At 45.0% G+C, this 20,611-nt stretch overlaps 1 protein-coding gene across 2 annotated transcripts in view; it reads right to left on the minus strand.

The window, feature by feature from the left end:
* ABCA13 (ATP binding cassette subfamily A member 13) overlaps window positions 1–20,611 on the minus strand; it is a 379,106-nt gene that overhangs the window by 143,460 nt on the left and 215,035 nt on the right. Inside the window, exons 45-47 of one of the 2 annotated variants that reach the window (XM_043873351.1) lie at window positions 14,281–14,528; window positions 5,079–5,168; window positions 784–853 (exon numbers count right to left, since the gene is read on the minus strand). In XM_043873351.1, coding sequence (XP_043729286.1) covers window positions 784–853; window positions 5,079–5,168; window positions 14,281–14,528 — 408 coding nt within the window. Of the gene's footprint in view, window positions 1–783; window positions 854–5,078; window positions 5,178–14,280; window positions 14,531–20,611 lie in introns of both variants that reach the window. The other variant, XM_043873352.1, reaches the window with a different exon arrangement.

A 20,611-nucleotide genomic window follows, 5' to 3' on the forward strand; every position in this document is an offset into this window, starting at 1 on the left:
TCTGGGAAATTTCCCCCCGAAGTGCAATTCTAGCTCCACTGTTGGACTGTCGCTGATTGCGACCAATGGAAAATGAATGGGAGGGTCACCCTGGAAACCACATCATGACACCTTTCCAAGAAGCACCCAATCAAGGAAACCTAAGAGTCATTTAGTCCAAAAGTTCATTTAGTTACCAAAAACGAAGATTTTTCAGATGGGAGTGAACTCGTTTTTTTTTTTTAATTGGAGTATAAATCCTTTACAATATTGTGTTAGTTTCTGCTGAACAAGGAAGGGAATCAGCTATATGTCTATTCCTACTCTCTTGGACCTCCCTCCCACCATTCGCCTCATCCCACCCATCTAGGTCATCACAGAGCACCTATGGAAGCAATCTAAATGTCCATCAACAGGTCAACGGAGAAAAAAGAAGCGTGTGGTGTGTGTATATACATACACATATATATATATATATATACACACATTAGTGTTAGCCATAGAAAGGAACAGAATTGGACTTTTGCAGAGATGTGGATGGATCTAGAGTCTGTCACACAGAGTGAAGTAGGTCAGAGAGAGAAAAGCAAATATCATATATTAATGCGTATATATGGAATCTAGAGAAATGGTCCAGATGAACGTATCTTTTGGGCAGGAAGAGAGACGCAGGTGTAGAGAATGGACACGTGGAAGGGGAGGCAGGGGAAGGGGAGGGTTGGGTGAATTGGGAGAATAGGTAAACTCACTTCTGTTCCTTGAGGTTTAGGCTTTTGAAAAACCAAAAACACTGAGGAAACCTACCAGGCAGCCACAAGACTCTTGGACGCCCCGAGGAGAGGAAGGGTCGGTGTGCCAGCAGGAAGAATTCTCCCTGACAAAACGAAGGAGAAGGTGGGATGATACTCAGATCACACAACTGCTGCGTCTCCACGACAGCATCCCCCAGACCCGAGCACAGCTCACGAGAGCATCATCTCCCCATGATGCAGAAGGCAGAGTGCTCATGCTTGTTTTCATGGCTTGAGCTGTTAATCTGATGACAATGTTTTATTACAATCACATTATTTCCATTATAATAAATGATGCTCTCACTCTGTCCACAGAGGCTCCCGGGGGGCTGTGATGAACCCCAGGGCTCCCGGTGGCCAAACCAGGTACCCTCAGTACCAGTGTAGCAATCCCCAAACACAGGAAGTTGCTAACTCCTTTTCATCATGTGACATCATAATTGATCATCGTTTAAAGAAAAGCAACTAGTATTAAATTTCTGTTATGAAAAACAGTGGTGCCACAAAAACCACTATGAAACCAACTTACTGCAGAGTTCCAGAACCTCTGTATTCCAAAGCTCCCTATCACTGTTCTCCTTGTTAGTCCACTTGTTTTGATTTTTTTTCAGCCATGTTTACAAATCGAAACCTGCTTTAGTACTAATAATTGTTATTTACACACAAATTGGGAGAGAAAAGAAGAAATTAACTTTTACTGAACTACGGGCACCTGGCTAGATGTTTTCACCACAAACATCTGCAACCTCACTTGGGAAGAAGGACTGGGGTTCTCAGAGGTCAGGGGCTCACCTGACATCACCCTTTGGAAGATAGTCTCCCGTGCTACAAGCCCTCTCTGCTCCAGGCGGTGTGGCTCTAGTGTTAGAACATCAAGGTGAAACACATCCAGTTCAATGAAAGGAACCCTGCCATTTCTATTAACCACGTCAGCAAAATACAATTTCCATGTAAATTTCTGAAACATCAAAAATTTCATGGCCTCCCCGATGTGACTTTCTCGGTCATCCAGCCTGTGGAGACTCCTGTTTTGAGCCTTGAAAGTGATCAGGGAGACAGCATCCAAGGGAGTGATGTGCTTAATCAGACTGCTTGCTGTATCTGATAATCACTTGGAAAAAAATTACTCCGCTTACACCTCTGAAGCTTGCAGCCTTCCTTGCTTCCACTGCTGGTCTTCAATGACTGTTAGCAAGTATTTACAACATAATGCATTTCTTTAAAATGTCCTCTTTGTCTCTTCCAAATCCTCCACTGGTTTTTCTCTTAGCTTCCAGTTTAGAGAGTAAAGAGATGCACCTTGGAGCTGCACAGGGACCAGCAACAGCATTTAACAGGTTCTAGATGTGGGAGCCTCCCAGCCTCCAGAAGTCCTGGGAAGCTGTGCTCGCAGAGGGCGCAGGCAATGGGAGATGTGGGATCAGACTTATTCGAATCCCTCCAATGTCACGACCCCAGGGTGGTGTGTGGCCCACCAGCCAGGCTTCACAGGACACACGAGCAGTGACGTCATCCCAAGGGGGTGTCTGACACTGTCCCTCTGTCTGACGGGTCTGGCGAGGCTGGACTGAATGGGTCTCCTTGACGCAGGTCCGCCTGCCTGAAGTTTTCAACATTCAGATGTGTACTTTGCATCTCAGTGCCAGAGAGAGGTTCTCAGGACCTACTCTCAAGAGGGAAGGTTCTGACACAAACCTGCCTGAAGGAACAAAAGTCTCGGCACAGGGTACCCTGCAGTCTGAGGGGACACTTGCTCTCTTGCGAGACGTGGGAGCACTGTGATGCTAAAAGAGCAGAGGGAGGTGAGGCACACCCACACCACTCAAGAGAGTCTTCAGCAGAGTGGGATGTGGGCTCTTGTGGCCCCACCCAGAATCTGGGTCTCCCCCAGTTTTCCTGGGTGCTCGATACATGCATTCTGGGTGTGCTTTAGATTCCTGACCTCAACTTCCATTGCCCCAAGTCCTCTGCAGCCTGGAAGCTGTCACAGCTGTGCCAGGAGTGAGGACCTGGTCTCATGAGCCTGGGAGTATGGAACCTTGAAGAGGACTGCTCGTGCTGCTGCCGTCCAATCATGGAAACCCACCCAACCCATCTTCCCACCTGGATTTGAATGTGCACTAGAAACAGAAGACTTGCTCACCGCCCTTCTGCTCTGTGCAGAACACTGTCTAGAACCAGTGGGGAAAGTGTTTCACTTGAGCCACAGCAGGGACACCATGGCTGCAGCGTCACCAGACACGAGCCCTGCGACATTAACCTCAGTGTTGAAATCTACCCATCTGCTTCTAAAATTCAAATTAGGCATCATCTACTACAATAGGAAAACAGATAGTCCACTTCACATTCATACCACAATAGTTCTTTCGGGGGACTTTTACTGCCTTCTGCCTTGGTTCAGACGGTAAAGAATCTGCTTGCAATTCGGGAGCCCAGGGTTCAATCCCTGAGTTGGGAAGATCCTTTGGAGAAGGGAATGGCAACACTCCCCATATTCCTGCGTGGAGAATTCCATGGACAGAGGAGCCTGGTGAGCTGCAATCCATGGGGTCACAAACAGTTGGACATGACTGAATGACTATCACTTTCTTCACTTTTCTGCCTGAGAAGAGGTAAAGTTGGGGGTTCAATACGCTCCCTCAGTAGAAGCTCAGAGTCTGAGCAGAAAAACAGTCAATAAACAGAATCTCATCTACTGTCTTAAAATGTGTCTGCTAATTCATAATCAAATGATGGCTAAAGTCTGCCCACAATGGAAAATGTAGACACTGAATTCAATGCTGTTTTACACTTATAGAAGCAAAACTATTTGTTTTAAATAAAACCTTTTGTTTCAACCTGGGACTTCAGTAAATAAGACTTAATTGTGAGACATGGAGAGAAATTATTATGGATGTAAGTATGCAAAGTGCCTCCTTGAATAAGACGCCCTCCTCCAGCTTTTGGTCATGCTGACCAAGGAAAAGCATAGAAATGGTTAACAATTAGCAAGGAGTTAAGGGATCCTGTGGCTTTCACAGAGAAAGAAAAAGAAGCAGAAACAGACCAGGAAGTCAGAGGAAAGGCTGAGGAGGGAACAGTGAGGATCTGCAGGATGTGGGGTAGGGGCAGAGCTCAGGGGTAGGGGTGAGGCAGGGGGGTCTGGGGGCCACTGACTCCCGGCAACAGTCCGTGAGGGTAAAATTGACATCTGAACAGAATTTGGGACATGTTCTCCTGTCCTAGCACTGATTCTACCTTTATCCCCACTCTTGAAAGGCCAGATAAATATCTTTTTCTTTTCTGTTCTTTCTTCTTTGTTGCCAGGTTGGGCCCGAACTAAACCCTGCAGGGCCCCAGATTATATTTCAATTTCTCAAAGGTAGACAGTTTTTACATCCTGCGTGTTTCTTTAGATGAAAAGGAAATAAAAGCATCACCATGGAAGCTTTTATTTAGTTAAATTAATTACTTCCTTTTTCAAGAGAAGACTAAAGTGAAATGATGTAATTAATTTTCTATTAATTCTTCCTCACTGAGACCAGTAATAGTTATTCAGTCTCATTCATTACCAACATCAATAATGCACAAAATGAGTCATCACAAATTAGGAAAACATACACTGATACGGCATTATTGTCTGGAGTTTAGTATTTATGACTGAAAAACATACACTTTAGGACTTAATACATCATTATGGTTTTTTATCACTTCCCCATTTGTAAGTTCCTAAGTCCTCCATCAATCCTGGAGTAGATCCTCAATAAGTAACAGTCAGGCAAAGTGAGAGAGAAGACTGTTTATGAAGAAAGGCATGCTTTATCAAGGTCTCAACTCTATACTATTAATATCATTTTCAAATCTTAGAAAAAAAATTTTCAAATTAATTCATCCCCATACTGATGTTATTGACTTTTTAACTCTCTTTAGTTAAAAAAAAAAACACACAATCTTTTCATAGGTACAAGTTTACCCTAAAAAGTAAATAATAAATATTAATAATAACTATTTCATATTTAATTGTTACTTTATTCTTTTAACAGTTTCATTCTTTGGAGGTTTTAGTAAGTTAACTGAATGCTATTCATTACTGACGTTACTAATTGATTCTGGCAATGATATAAAGCCTGTATTTACCGAGGAAGGGAAGGGAGAGGGATGGAGCCTCTACTGGTCATTTTATCAACAGACAGCGTGGCGCATGCTCAGTCCCCGCCCTCTCACCCGGCTGCTGTTCTCCCTGGAGCGGGAACAGGGGCCCGGAGATCCCGCCAGCCTGTGGGCCGCCAGCGCGAGCCTGCACTTCCGCAAAGGATGTCGGGCACTTACAGGTCTGGGTATGCGTCAGCACAGGGCGGGTCCTGATCCCCAAACTTCCGCAAAAGCACGTGGGCGAGCTCCAGGCTGTCGTTGTCACTGCTGCTCATCCTGAGACAGAGGACAAGGGGGACGGTCAGTGCTCGGCCGGGAGTTCTCAGGACATCCTGCCTCAGAGCGAGCCCCAGGCCCACCAGGCCGGGCACATGTTCCCGGCCGTGCAGACAGAGCTCATGGTCCACCTTGTCTATGGTGATGTCAACCAGGAGGAAGAGGCATCGTAAAAGCACAGTTTCGCCACCACAGATAAACCCATTTTTATATATTTGCATTCGAGTGCATCATTTTTCTCATCTTTTCACTTAAAATTAAAATATTACTAACTCTAGCATTTTTGCATGTTTTTTAAAAATCAACTTTAAAGGCTGCATAATACTACATCATATTAACATATTAAAGTCTATAAAACTATCCTCTTAATGCCAGAACTCTGGTTTGCTATGAATATTTGCCCTACTACATAGCCCAGTAACAAAACTTCTTATATTTGGTTTTCTGTGTGTTTCTCTACAGGCTTCCCTTCAGTTGGTAAAGAATCTGCCTGCAATGCAGGAGACCCTAGTTCAATTCCTGGGTTGGGAAGATCAGCTGGAGAAAGGGATAGGCTACCCACTCCAGTATTCTTGGTCTTCCCTTGTGGCTCAGCTGTAAAGAATCTGCCTGCAATGTGAGAGACCTAAGTTCTATCCCTGGGTTGGGAAGATCCCCTGGAGAAGGGAAAGGCTACCCACTCCAGTATTCTGGCCTAGAGAATGCCATGGATGGTATAGTCCATGTGGTCTCAAAGAGTCAGATACGATTGAGTGTTTCTATACAGGCTTTCCGGGTGGCACTAGTGGTAAAGAATCTGTCTGTCAATGCAAGAGTCACAGGAGACATGGGTTCAATCCCTGGGTCGGGAAGATCCAGTGGAGGAGGAAATGGCAGCCCATTCCAGTATTCTTGCCTGGAGAATCCCATGAACAGGAGCTCGGCAGGCCCCAGTCCACAGGGTCACAAAGAGTTGGACACGAATATGTAAACTATACTGAATATTTTCTTAATAAGAAGCCCTAAGTGTGCTTTAAGTACACAGTGAATTATAGTCTCTAGCTTAATGGCATGAATCTCAGAAGTTAATTAGTAGTTCAAGCAGCATCCATGGGAACCAAGCCCTCCAAGATGGAATCCCCTTATTGAAGACACCATCAAAGATAAGACACACTATTCTTCTAGACTGGGGGAGATGTGGAAACAAACTTTACAGTATATTTTATACATCTGTTTTACAAAACATCTTGACTTGAGAAATTGCAGAGGAAACAGTATTTTAAACCTGTCTAAATCAGGCTGATTAGGAGTGGGTCTTATTACGATTAATCACAACTATGCACATGCGTGTTAAGTCATTCAGTTGTGTCTGACTCCTTGTGACCCCATGGACTGTAGCCCGCCAGGCTCCTCTGTCCATGGGATTCTCCAGGCAAGAATACTGGAGTGGGCTGCCATTTCCTCCTCCAAGGGATCTTCCCAACCCAGAGATTGAACCCGGGTCTCCAGCCTTGCAGGCAGATTCTTTATATCTGAGCCATCTGTGAACAAATTGTGATCTTGCCAATATGCTGAAATCATACACCTAATCCTTCATCTCCACCCAGTTATCTTATTTCTCTCAACTGGATCTTCCTGGAAACCTCTTACCTTTCAGAAAGGACCAGTTTTAATGGAAAGGAAAGAGCAACTCATTACACCAAATAAGTTGTATATTTCTGCTGAGGACAACTTTACTTTCATACCTAAGCTGGAATGCAAATACTGCTACAGCATCCAAAACCAAAACGAATAATTATTTACAGGAAAACGCCACCTTCCCCACTCCACGAAATATAACCATGAGTTTAAAATATCCAGGTGGTTTACAACTGGCCTAATCTGATTCCCTACAGCTGTGGCCAGAACTCTGCAGTGATGAAAGATACTGAAATTTATGGCAAAGCTACATCTCATAAGTAGGCAGTGTGACCTCTGTATAAATAGTCTTCAAGTTTCTGACAAATGAGAAAACACTTTTAGAAGGAAAGGGACATATTTTCCAAGGAAATGTGGCTCGTAAAATGAAAACATTATTCATTATTTGTGGCATCTGTGGAAATACTCTGAATTGCTCTCTTTTGACCCATTAATCCAAGAACAAATATGAAAGTTTGAAATTTTTTTTTCTGAAAAAATATTGATCCACAAAGTTATTTACTTAGGATAATTATTAAAAGCAAGTTTCAAAGTTATGGTTTACTTTTACCACTTTTTTGCTTGGGTCTAAAGGTCACTTAAAAAAAAAAACTAGCTTTACATTATCCATGTTGCCATAAAATTCAAATGCTTGTTCATTGTGCATGCATGCATACTAAGTCACTTCAATTGTGTTCAACTCTTTGCAACCCTATGGGCTATAGCCCACCAGACTCCTCTGTCCATGGGATTCTCCAAGCAAGAATACTGGAGTGGGTTGCCATGCCCTTCTTCAGGGGATCTTCCCAGCCCAGGGATCAAGCCCGCAGCCTGTTCTTTAACTCCTTTTTTTTAAATCTTCAAACTCTTGGCTGTATTTAGACCACTGCTGGAAGCATGAGAAGCCTGTCCTCACCAGACTTCAGGAGTTAGAAACTGCTAGACTGGAATTCCTGAGGCATCTCCTACACGGGCACTGCCTCCTCTCTGTCAGCACGTCCCAAAACTTCTGGTGCAGCAGCGTGGCCCAGGGGCTTGTTGGAGCTAATGCGGATTACTACGTATCATCCCAAAAGTCTTCGTGTTGTTAACAAGAGTCCCCAGGTCTCTTGGAGATCAAACCATATCAAGAAACGTGGGGCTTCTGGGAGGAAGTGACCTGCATGCGACTCTCCCCACCCTGCTTGCTGTCCAGCGCCCCGCTGCCCCAAGCCAGCCCCGGATCTGACAGGCATCGGCTCCCGGGGCTCCTGGGCTCCGTGGGTGCTTCCTCAGGCAGAGCTGTCTCAGCACCAGGCAGCACAGGGATGGCATCTGAAGAACAGCTGCAAAGCACCCAGGGCAAGGAAGAGAACGGGCCAGTCCTCAAGAGGATGGCCCTCAGAGACCCGCTGCCTGCAACCTCCCTGGTCTCTTGGCCCCAAAGAGGAGCGTAAAGCTGAATGAGGGGGCAGACGCCTTCCTCCTCCTGAGCCGGGAGCAAGCAGGGAGCAGAGGGGGAAGGCGCCGCGGCTTGGGCCCCTCTGCGCCACCGGAGCGTCTCAGAACAAACGTGGCCCCAGGGCCCCAGCAGCCAGAGAAACCCAAACAGCAAAGACACTCAGTGAACATGAGGTTGATACAGCTAGAACCAGTTAACATGGTTACCTTTTCCAACAAAAAAGTCACTGAATGAACAGACACCTTGAACCAAACTAAACAAATAAAGTAACAGTGACTGAGACTCACAGGCTACACAGGGCTTTCTATCTGAAACCAAGACATATGGTTTCAAGGAAACTGCTGAGCGTGAAAGGATATGATTAACTTATGCACCACGATGCCAGGCCTCACCTCTAGTAAACCAGGACAGAGGGTCAGCCCACTAGGGCATCCGGGACCCAGAGCAGGCAGTGAGGGCAATGGCGAGCCCTAAGCAGCACGGCTGTGCCCACTGAAGCGGGCAGAGGCTCTCCCCTCACCCACAGCCAACGTAAGAGACGAGAACTCAGGCGAGGAAGGAACGTTTCCAGCAAAACTAATGATCTCTGGCAGCATCTTCCTTTCCCCCCATATTTAGGTAGACTCCTACTCTACTAAAACAAAAAGTAACAACCTGTAAAGTTGTTCATTTCTGTTTGGTCTGAAATTAAAGACAAGAAGGGAAATATGCAATCTCTGATGGGTCCCTCTGTAAAGATGAGAAAATGAGCATCGAATATGTAGGCTCCTCTGTTTCATCATTTACGCAACGTGAGAAATATCTTTGTTCTCACTTAAAACACTTACTCTTAAAAATGGAAGAGAATATTAAAAGATCTCTAACTCTCAGACTCAAAATAATTTTGGAGTGCATTACTTTTATTAAAGATCGGTACTGTGAGAGCTGGAAGAAATGCTCACAAACAAAAAACCATAATTACCAAATTAATAACACAGCAGAGAAACTGAATTGGTATTGGCAACCAACTCGAAGTATTTCAGTGCCATGAGCCCCATGAAGAGAAATGCTCACCTGCTTGAGAAGAAAAGGTTAGGATGGGACAGAGGAGAGGGAAAAACACTGAGAGTGGTGATTAATTGTATGTGATGCTTGATATATTCAATATGCAAAGTAAAATGTATAATAACCACAAAGCGACTGAGAACATTCAGTCTTAAGAGAAACCTAAGAGCTGCCTAACAGAAACACAGTAACAAGTCATGGCATCAAAAGTAATAGAGAGCACTTGGGGGAAATGAGCTTCCTCTCTCCCAGGAATGTGGGGACTTTAGCCTCTTCACATGTACATGACCTCAAAGAATGGTATCTGCCATACAGTAGGTGCATAATAGGGCTTCCGCCTGCAGTGCAGGAGACATAAGTTCGATCCCTAAGTTTGGAAGATCCCCTGGAGAAAGGCATACCCACTCCAGTGTTCTTGCCTGCAGAATTCCGTGGACAGAGGAGTCAGTTGGGTTACAGTCCATGGGGTCACAAAGAGTTGGACACAACTGAAGTGACTGAGCATGCACACACAGATGCATAATAAATACTTGTTGAATAAAAGAAACAAAAGTGTTATGGGACTGTAAGTTAGTGCACATTTGTAAGGATGGTGGTGGTTGCTGGTGGTGGTGATAGTGGTTGAGTGGCTAAGTTGTATCCCACTCTGCAATCCCATGGACTGTAGCCCACCAGGCTCCTCTGTCCATGGAATTCTCCAGGCAAGAATACTGGAGTAGGTTGCCATTTCATCCTCCAGAGGATCTTCCCAGTCCAAGGACTGAACCCATGTTTCCTGCATCGGGAGGTGGATTCTTTACCATTGAGCCACCAGGGATAATTTGGCAATATCTTCCCTGAAATTATTGATGCTATCCTGGAAAAACTTGTAACAGAAATGTGTGGTAATGGAAAAAATGGACAGTTGCATAAATCCAAAGTATTCCTACACCACTGTCTATAGTAGGAAAACTTATCTAAATAAATAAACAAATCTATACATGCCCCTAGAGACTGTTGACATAAATTATGGCCCCTCCAGTCAACATGCTACAGCAAGTCCAAGGAACCGGCACCACTGTACAAAAACAGATCCACAAACGCACTCTCAAGTGTAAAGCAAATGATGAACAGTGTTACAGTGTGAGCTCATCATTATAAAAATAAAAATGCATGCGTGTGTGCTAAGTTACTTCAATCTTGTCCGACTCTCTGCAACACTAAGGACTGTAGACTGCCAGGCTCCTCTGCCCATGGGATTCTCCAGGCAAGAATGGGAGAGTGGGTTGCCATTTCCTCCTCCAGGGGATCTTCCAGACCCATGGATCAAACCAATGTCTCCTGTGACTCCTGCAATGGAGGCAAGTTCTTTACCACTAGCACCACCTGAGAAGCCGAAAAGTAAAAATGCCTGGATTGAAAAATATTTTATGTAACAAGGGGTAGACGACACACCAACAGGTTTGCAGTAGGCAGGGCTAGTAGGAACACGCATGATTTACTTTTAAATTTAGGCTAGCCTGTACTTTATAGTACTTGCTTCAAAAAACAAACTTTGCAACTGAAAAGCTCAACATAGATACAGGGTTATATAGCTTATAACTTAGAGGGTTAGACAGTTATAGCTTGTAATGGATATAACAGTTCAGTCGCTCAGTTGTGTCTGACTCTTTGTGAACCCATGGACTGAAGCATGCCAGGTTTCCCTGTCCATCACCAACTCCCAGAGCTTGCTCAAACTCATGTTCATCGAGTCGGTGATGCTATCCAACCATCTCATCCTCTGTTATCCCCTTCTCCTCCTGCCTTCAATCTTTCCCAGCATCACGGTCTTCTCCAAGGAGTCAGTTATTTGCATCAGGTGGCCAAAGTACTGGAGCTTCAGCTTCAGCATCAGTCCTTCCAGTGAATATTTAGGACTGATTTCCTTTAGGATGGACTGGTTGGATCTCCTTGCAGTCCAAGGGACTTTCAAGAGTCTTCTCCAACACCACAGTTCAAAAGCATCAATTCTTCATCACTCAGCTTTCTTTATACTCCAACTCTCACATCCATACATGACTACTGAAAAATCATAGCTTTGACTAGATGGACCTTTGTTGGCAAAGTTGTCTCTGCCTTTTAATATGCTGTCTAGGTCGGTCATAGCTTTTCTTTCAAGGAGCAAGTGTCTTTTAATTTCATGGCTGTGGTCACCATTTGCAAGTGATTTTGGAGCCCCAAAAAATAAAGTCTGTCACTGTTTCCATTGTTTCCCCATCTATTTGCCATGGAGTGATGAGACCAGAAGCCATGATCTTAGTTTTTTAAATGTTGAGTTTTAAGTCAGCTTTTTCACTCTCCTCTTTCACTTTCATCAAGAGGCTCTTGACCTTTTCTTCAATTTCTGCCATTAGGGTGGTGTCATCTGCATATCTGAGGTTACTGATATTTCTCCCAGCAATCCTGATTCCAGATTCTGCTCTGTCCAGCCCAGCAATTCACATGATGTACTCTGCATATAAGTTAAACAAGCAGGGTGACAACATACAGCCTTGACGTACTCCTTTCCCTATTTGGAACCAATCTGTTGTTCCATGTCCGGTTCTAACTGATGCTTCTTGACCTGCACACAGATTTCTCAGGAGGCAGGTCAGGTGGTCAGGTATTCCCATCTCTTTAAGAATTTTCCACAGTTTATTGTGACCCACACAGTCAAAGACTTTGGCATAGTCAATAAAGCAGAAGTAGATGTTTTTCTGGAACTCATTTGTTTGGTTGATGATCCAATGGATGTTGGCAATTTGATCTCTGGTTCTTTTGTCTTTTCTAAATCCAGCTTGAACATCTGGGTGTTCACGATTCACGTACTGTTGAAGCCTGGCTTAGAGAATTTTGACCATTACTTTACTAGCATGTGAGACGAGTGTAATTATGCATTAGTTTGAACATTATTTGGCATTGGCTTTCTTTGGGATTGGAATGAAAACTGACCTTTTCCAGTCCTGTGGCCATTGCTGAGTTTTCCAAATTTGCTGGCATATTTACTGCAGCACTTTCACAGCATCAACTTTTAGGATTTGAAATAGTTCAACTGAAATTCCATCACCTCCACTAGCGTTGTTCATAGTGATGCTTCCTAAGGCCCACTTTACTTTGCATTCCAGGATGTCTAGCTCTGGGTGAGTGATCATACCATTGTGGTTATCTGGGTCATGAAGATCTTTTTTGTATAGTTCTCCTGTGTATTCTTGCCATCTCTTCTTAATATCTTCTGCTTCTGTTAGGTCCATACCATGTCTGTCCTTTACTGTGCCCATCTTTGCATGAAATGTTCCTTTAGTATCTCTAACTTTCTTGAAGAGATCTCTAGTCTTCCCCATTTGATTGTTTTCATCTATTTGTTTGCACAGATCGCTGAGGAAGGCTCAGTAGGATATAAGCTCCTCCTCCCTGAGGAGCGTGACAGAAATCTGAATACTTGGCCAGAAGAAGGCATTAGTCGACATTCATCTTACACATTTAAAGCATGGCGTAAACGAGGGATGAGGGAAGGCAAATAAAGCACACAGTCAAGAGAGGCGGAGCCCACTCGGAAGGGAACAGTCAGAACAGACACAGAATTCTTCACATGGGCAGGCAGTGGAGAGGGCTTTCTGCTGGTCAAACCCAGACTCCACAGGGGAGGCAAGTACCAATAACCATGGGAGACAGAAACAAACTGAATAGTTTATTCTCAGCTTTCCTTTTTGGGCCTATATTTGTTTAAATCTCATTCCAAAAGTGGCACAAAGGTCAGCAGGCATGCAGAGCTGAGCTAATGAAGCTCAGTATCTTCACCAAGATAAGCATCTGACAAAAGCAAACCAACCCAACCTCCTAGCTGCCCGCGCCATGCACAGCCCAATGAAGATGCAGGTTCAGCGGGGACCCGGTGCCCCGAGCCCTGGTCTCCACTCCGATGGGACAGGGTTTTGCCTCCCAGAAGGAGGACAGGCCAGTCTTGGCGCTCAGTGTAAAGACACCATGGCAGGTGCCCAGCAACGATGCTCTGAATGCAATCTGGCAGAGCCAGCCTGCCCAGGACAAGGGTCTCAGGGGGCCAGGGACACCTCTCGGGTCCCCAACCCCACATGAATGAAACAGCACCCCTTGAAGCTCTGAGAAATTCCTACCTAAATGTATCTGGTGGTAACATTCAAACTGGCCTGAACATGCTGGCAGAAATAGGACCTAATTTGACTTGGAGCTGTGCCTGGACCCATCCTGTTCAGAGAGAAAAATCCAGACATTTCTCTGTAGAGGGGCATGTGCAGTTGAGGGCTGGTGTCTGGAAGCAGCCTTGAAGTGTTTGTGAAATATGCAATCCATATACTCTGCTAAGGGCTTCCCGGGGGCACTAGTAATAAAGAATCCTCCTGCCAATGCAGGAGATGTAAGAGACGAGGGTTTGATCCCTGGGTCGGGAAGATCCTCTGGAGAAGCAAATGGCAACCCACTCCAGTATTCTTGCCTGGAGAATCCCATGGACAGAAGAACCTGGTGGGCTACAGTCCATGGGACCGCAGAGTCGGACACAACTGAGTGACTTAGCACGCACGCACACACATACTCTTCTAAAGACATAAACATCCTGGACCAGAAACAGCCCTCCCAGTCCTGGCTCAGGGCCTGTGGGTGGCCATGTTCCTGACTTCTGCACATCAGAAGTCATGGCCCTTTCCACCGAAGGGACTCGGCCACCTGGGGGCCGGGGGGGTGGGCAGGACCCCAAGGGACACAGAGGTTGGACTAGGTCTGCCTCATGTGCCCCTAGCATCTATCACATGACAGACTCCATAAAAGCAAAAACTATTCAGCACTCACCCTCAAGTACACAGACCTCCAAATTGATAACAACTTGTATATATTTGAAATTCTTCAAGAATCAGAGCTCCTGCTATTCATAACCTGTCCAGATGTAATTTGGAAGCACAAGGGGGAAAAACAAAGAAAGGCTCTTACCTGAAGAAGTAGGTTTCTGCCTTGTCGTAATGACCCAGCGTCAGTTTGAGGGGAGGGTAGTTGATGGCCAAAGGCCTGACCATGAACAAGGCCATGGCCAAGGCCACGAAGAGCACGGGCAGCAGCAGGTCGGAGACGGTGCCCTTCCAGGCCCGGCCAGCGTGGAGAAGCCGCTTCCGCAGGAGGGCAGCTGTCTGTGCCAGGAGTAGGGGGCCGCCCCGCACAATGGGGGTGCCAGCAGGTGTGTGGTCTGCAAGGAGAGGAAGATGTGGCAGGTCTGAGCCCCCGGGATTCCTGCAGCGTCCCTGACAGCCCCTACCCTGCTCTCATCCTGCAAGGCCCTGCACCAACCGTCTTGAGTGCACCCTAAGTCAGGATACCCTGAGAAGTTACACACACAGGGCATCTCACAACATCAAACACAACGACAGAAATCCTGGTAGCCCCACTTGGCTCCACCTGCTGAAGGGGGGCGGGCAGATGGGAAAGGACAGGGACAAAGGCTTCATGTTTATTCCGACAGATTAAAACAAAGCCTCTAACATGAGCTTGAATTCTAAGCCACCAACGGAGGGCTGGGGGTGGCAGAGACGGCGCCGCCCAAATGAGACCTCGTCTCCAGGCTCCTTGCCTCTGTCCTCACCCTGAGTCCCCACCCCTGCCAATGTTACATCTTGTTTTGGATCCAGGCAGCACATGCCTGCCTCCCCCCAGGTCCCCATGAAGCCCACACCTGCGTCCCCTGCCCATCCAGGATATCCCAGCTGAGGAGGAGCCTGGGGCAACCCAGCAGGGGGTCCCAGCCTCTAATTCAGCCCCCCTTAACCTGTCAGTCTCAGCAGTCCTGGCCTCCCTTCCTGACGTGGCAAATCTGAAAAGAGCCCTCCGTGAACAGAGGGGCAAAATGTAGACCCAAGAAGCACAGTGTGAGCTGGCGCCCTGGCTCGGTCCTTCTGCCAGGCTCCCTCTGAGGGTGGGCATCTGGGCCCACACCCCACAGTGAGCCTGCCCCATTCCCACAAGTGATGCCCGCGGGTGCGTCCAACAATGAGGACACCAGGCAGGGGCAAACTGAGACGCCCAAGGACCACTGTGTCCAGCTATGTCTAGAGGATGACGTGGCTCAAACCACCGGCCAGGCCCATGGTCCCCCAATGAGTCCTCCTAAAGCACAGTACTAGAAATGTGGATTTCTGAAAGAACAGATAGGGGAGCTCCCTGGTGTCCTAGGGGTTAGGATTCTGGGCTTGCATTGCTGGCAGCCTTAGTTCAATCCCTGGCTGGGGAGCTGAGGTCTACAAGCCATGCAGAATGGCCAAAAAAGCAAAGAGCAGATATGCTAAATTGATCACACTGCTTATTAATACAAACATCAAATTGTTATACAGTTAATAAAAGAGCAATGAATAAGCTTAAAGTCCCAGAGAAAATACTTCTAAAGAAACTACCGTTTTGAAAGATACATGACTGATAATGGCACTCAGAACAAAGGTGCAAAGGCGCGGGGGTGGAGGTGGGGAACACACCTCTGGAAAAATCCCTCATCTGCAGGTCCTCAGTGAGCACCAGGGCGTGGCAGGCTCTGGGTGATTTGATTTCTGTCCTCAAAAAAGGCTGTAAAGTAGGGACTGAGATAAAAATATGAACAATCCAACACAACGCAAACACAACAGAAGAGTATATGCGGAGCCCAGGCGGGGCTGAAAGGGTTGCTACCAAAGACACAGTCTTGGGAGGCTTAAGGGGAAAGTGCAGACATTTCAGCAGAATCTTTAAGACTCCAGAGATGTCTGAAAGAAAATGTGGATGCTTAAAGACGAACATGAGACACTAACCCTCATGGTATATTCTGCGTGAGATGCAGAGTGTATGTGGCCAATGACAGAGGTGGAGCTTAAAGATTAATACGCAAAGCAGAAATAGAGACACACGGACATCCCTAGTGCTCCAGTGGTTAAGAATCCACCTGCCAATCCAGGGGACACAGGTTCGATTCCTACTCAGGAAGACTCCACATGCAACAGGGCAACTAGGTCTGTGCACAACTCCTGACCCTGAGCTGGAGAGCCCACACACTACAGCTCCTGAGGCCCGTGGGCCTAGAGCCTGCGCTCTGCAACAAGAGATGCCACTGCGGTGAGCAGTCCATGCGCTGCACCTGGACAAAGCCCGTGCATGGCAGTGGAGACCCAGCGTGGCCAGAAATTAATTAGCTCAGACACTGAGTGTTGTTCTGAAAAGGAAAGAAATAGAGACAGACGTGAAGAACAAATATGTGGACGCCAAGTGGGGCGCAGGGAGTGGGGTGACTGGGGAGACTGGGGCTGACACGTACACATCACTATGTATACAACAGGTGACTAATGAGGACCTGCTGTGCAGCGGAGGGAACTCCACTCAGGGCCCCGTGGGGCCCAAAATGGGAAGGAAACCCACAAAGGGGGATGCACGTGTACATACAGCTGATTCACTTTGCAGCAGAAACTGACACAGCAGTGTAAAACAAATACACTCCAAGGAGGTAGATAAATCTTTAAAATAAAATACAGACAGACACTGACTCATGGAGCTCTTTGCCAGCGACGTGAAGGATTACAGATTTTCACTGGACTGAAGGTCCCACGACAAGATGCACATGATGATATAAAGCAATATTTCACTGCAAAACAAGGAGCGTTCTCAAACAAGGGTGGGCACTCTGTGGTGAAAACCGCGGTTAATACTTTCAACTACATATCAGATTCACCAGGGGAACTTTTTGAAGAATGCTGATTCCCAGGTCCACCTCAAACAGAATCAGATCTTCAGACTCAGAGATAAAAAGACTCAGAAATTTTAAAAAAGAAAAACTTCCCAGAGGCTCCTGATGTTCAGCTGGGTTTATGAATGGCTGATACAATGCACAACCAATGGGGATTCATATGTAACTCATGAAGCAGTTATTAAATCAGCAGATGGAAAGATTCTAGTGCTAGAAAAAGGTGTATTATTAAGCTAAATATGATCCTTTCTCACATAAATACAGATGTGAATATAAAATACCCCCTTCCCAATCATTTTAGGAGATTCTGATGTGGAATAATACTGATTTTGGGCATTATGTGTGCAGATCTATTAGGATAATTATGTGAATTATCTAGCTCAAGCTGAAATAACTGAGATGTTGCCAGTTGCCAAACCCCTAGATTTCCAAAACGATTGCTGAGATAATTGCTTGATGTTCACAGCCTTGGGCTCAGGAGCTCTTTCTCTGCCAGAACAGAATGCCTCATTCTTTCAATTCAAACCGGAAGTCACTGGTGGACCCTGGGGCTTGGGCCCTGCCACACCTCTGGACACTGTCCACTGGAAGTCACACCCCTCGGGTCAGCCTCTAAGGAGCATCCTTTGAGTGCATGTCTGGCCACTGCAGCTGCTTCCATACCATGCATCTTCTCACATACACGTATGCACCACAGGCCATGACTGCAAATACCTGTTCACATCACAAACGGTCTGTCTATGCAGCAGATGCTACAAAATGGAAAGAGGATATGACCACCTGAGTGTTGGATTTGCCTGGTGACAGAGGAGCAGGACCCGAGTCAGAGAATGGCCCTGTGCCCTCTGGCCATCACTGTGGGGTGGGTACAGCCTCATCTTTTAATCCTCGTAAATCAGGATTTGAATCCAATCTCAGCCAACAAGCTGTGTGACTTCTGGAAACTTACCTAACCTCTCTGAATGCCATTTCCCTCAGTTGAAAAATAGAGACTTGTAGTATTTTCCCTTAAGATAGTGAGGATTATTATTACCACACTTATTAAACTACCAATAATGTAAATGCTCATCAGACAGCCCCAATAAGTCTGCAGGGAAAGGTGTTTCTTATATTAAGAAAAAAGAATTTTCCCCATCTTCCCATAATCATTAATTGGATATAAATGGAAAAACTAAAGGGCTAAGATACTGAGGCTAAGACAGCTGATGTCATGAATCAACATCAATCAAATATTCATGGCTAAACTCATAAAAATATTCATATGAATAATTTAACAGACCAAACTGAAATACTGGGCCAAACTGTTATGAATTGTCTCATTTGACTTATGAGCCCAATTATATTCAAGGACTCCCATTACATCCATAATTATTCACCCTCATTTACCCTGACCATCATATTGCTTAGGTAAGATGTACAAAGGTGTTTTTCTTTTTTTTTTTCAGTCAGATGGCCTCAATTGTTGAAACATTAATGCCTACTAAGGAATAACTTAAAAGGTCAAGGACTCTGCATACACCCCAAAATGTGATCTCCACATCACCAAGTTCATCCGAATATTCTCAAAGAATTTAAAATAAAGTTTTACAAACATAATGCCTTAAAATCAATTTTCTAAAAATGAGTACTCCAAAAGAAAACTAGGCAAACAGCATATCTGAATATGCAGGTCATTAAAAACACTACAAAATAGCAAAAATACGCTTACTGGGAAATCAGATACTTTCACGGAAGAAAATTTATCTGGAAAATAAATTTTCAGATGATCAACATGGTAAGGATTAAAAACAATGTTAATCCCTACTATCACTGAGAGTTTCAGGAAACTGGCCTTATCAACAGTGCTGGAGGAACAGACCTGGCCAGTCTTTCTGGGGGAAGCAAATATGAGCCCCCTCTGATCCGCTTAATTCCAATCCAAGAGTTGTATTAGTCAAAAAAGCAAGAGAAATTCCTCAAATAGAGCAAACAAGGTGGTTTGTTACCTCCTATAGAAAACAGTAGTAAGAAGTTGGGAACAACTTACATGTCTGACACACAGGGATGAACTGAATAATTTATAATACAACCATGCAGTGGAGAAAAATTCATTACAACATTAACACATGGAGAATAAATTACTGTTTTGTGTATATACCTTGGTGGAAAGTTGTCTGTTATGAACTGCTACACTCTATACATTATTTGAATTTGACTAAGTGATTTTTTTTTTAATTCAAAAAACTAAAGTGCTATATACATTTTCAATCTACTTAGTAAAGATTTGTAACTCTTTGTGCAGCAAGATCATGCTACTTCAACTTTCTTCTTCACAATTTCTGGGTTTTAAACAATGAATATTTATGCATCTCATAAGTTTACAATCCATGGGGTCTCAAGAGTTGGACATGACTTAGAGATGAAACCACTACTAATCAATAATTATTTTGTAAAGACTGTATATTTATCTGGGAAATGAGGTATGATTTTATGAAACAGAAATAGTATCTTTATTCACTGAGTTAGAGAATTTTACAATTGAAGTGGATCTTAAATACAGTAATTCAAACCTTTCACTTATTTATAAATACACCCAGTTCAAGAGAAATTGTGAAGTAAAGCTAAATTTGGGAGAACAAAGCATAGTATTTATTATATATAAGTGCTTTGCTAGACCCTTAGGTTGTCTCTTTGAATAAAGTCCTCAAACCTTTTAGTCCTGTAATAGAGCTCAAACCTAACAAAACATGACAATTACCAAGACCAACACAGCATACTCTATTCAACAGTGGGTCAGACTTCTCCAAAGAGCTGTCACTGCCAGAAATTCAAGGAGTGGAAAATGTTCTCTGATGGGTACGGAGGGTGCCTGGTTTACGAGAGGACCTCTAGGGAGAAGAAACGAATTCTGAGACAGAAATATGGTAAGTGGGATATTATGGATATGACCAGCCCTCCCTATCTGCCTCAGATCAAAAATATTCAAGAAAAAATGTTCCAGAATATTCCAAAAAGCAAAACTCAGATTTGTCACATACTGATAACTATATAGGATTTACATTTGTATCAGGTATTAGAAGTAATCTGCAAGCATGCGAGCTCAGTCACTCAGTCATGTCCAACTCTCTGTGACCCCACTGACTAGCCCACCAGGCTTCTCTGTCCGTGGGATTTCCCAGGTGAGAAAACTGGAGTGGGCCCAGGGATCGAACCTGCGTCTCCTGCATTGGCAGGTGGGTTCTTTATTGCTATGCCACCTGGGAAGCCCTGGAAGTAATCTAGAGATGATTTAAAAATATAAGAGGGTATGCGTAGATTATATGCAAGTAGTACACCATTTACAGAAGAGGCTTGAGCATCTGGGGATTCTGCTGCCCATGGGGTCTGGGAACTACGCCCACCCCTTGGACAAGGAGGGACAACCATGTTTTCTACTGCACCCCGGTCATTACCTGGGATTTCAAAATTATTAGCAGACAGTAAAAAACTTACAGCATTTCACCTGTTCTCACCAGTCCAAAAACTAGAACCAGTGAGCTGTATGGAAAACTAACAGTGCTGGATGGCTCTTGGGGGGATATGCTTTCAGTT

Source organism: Cervus elaphus, chromosome 18, assembly GCF_910594005.1.
Source record: "Cervus elaphus chromosome 18, mCerEla1.1, whole genome shotgun sequence".
NCBI classification, from domain to species: Eukaryota; Metazoa; Chordata; class Mammalia; order Artiodactyla; family Cervidae; genus Cervus; species Cervus elaphus.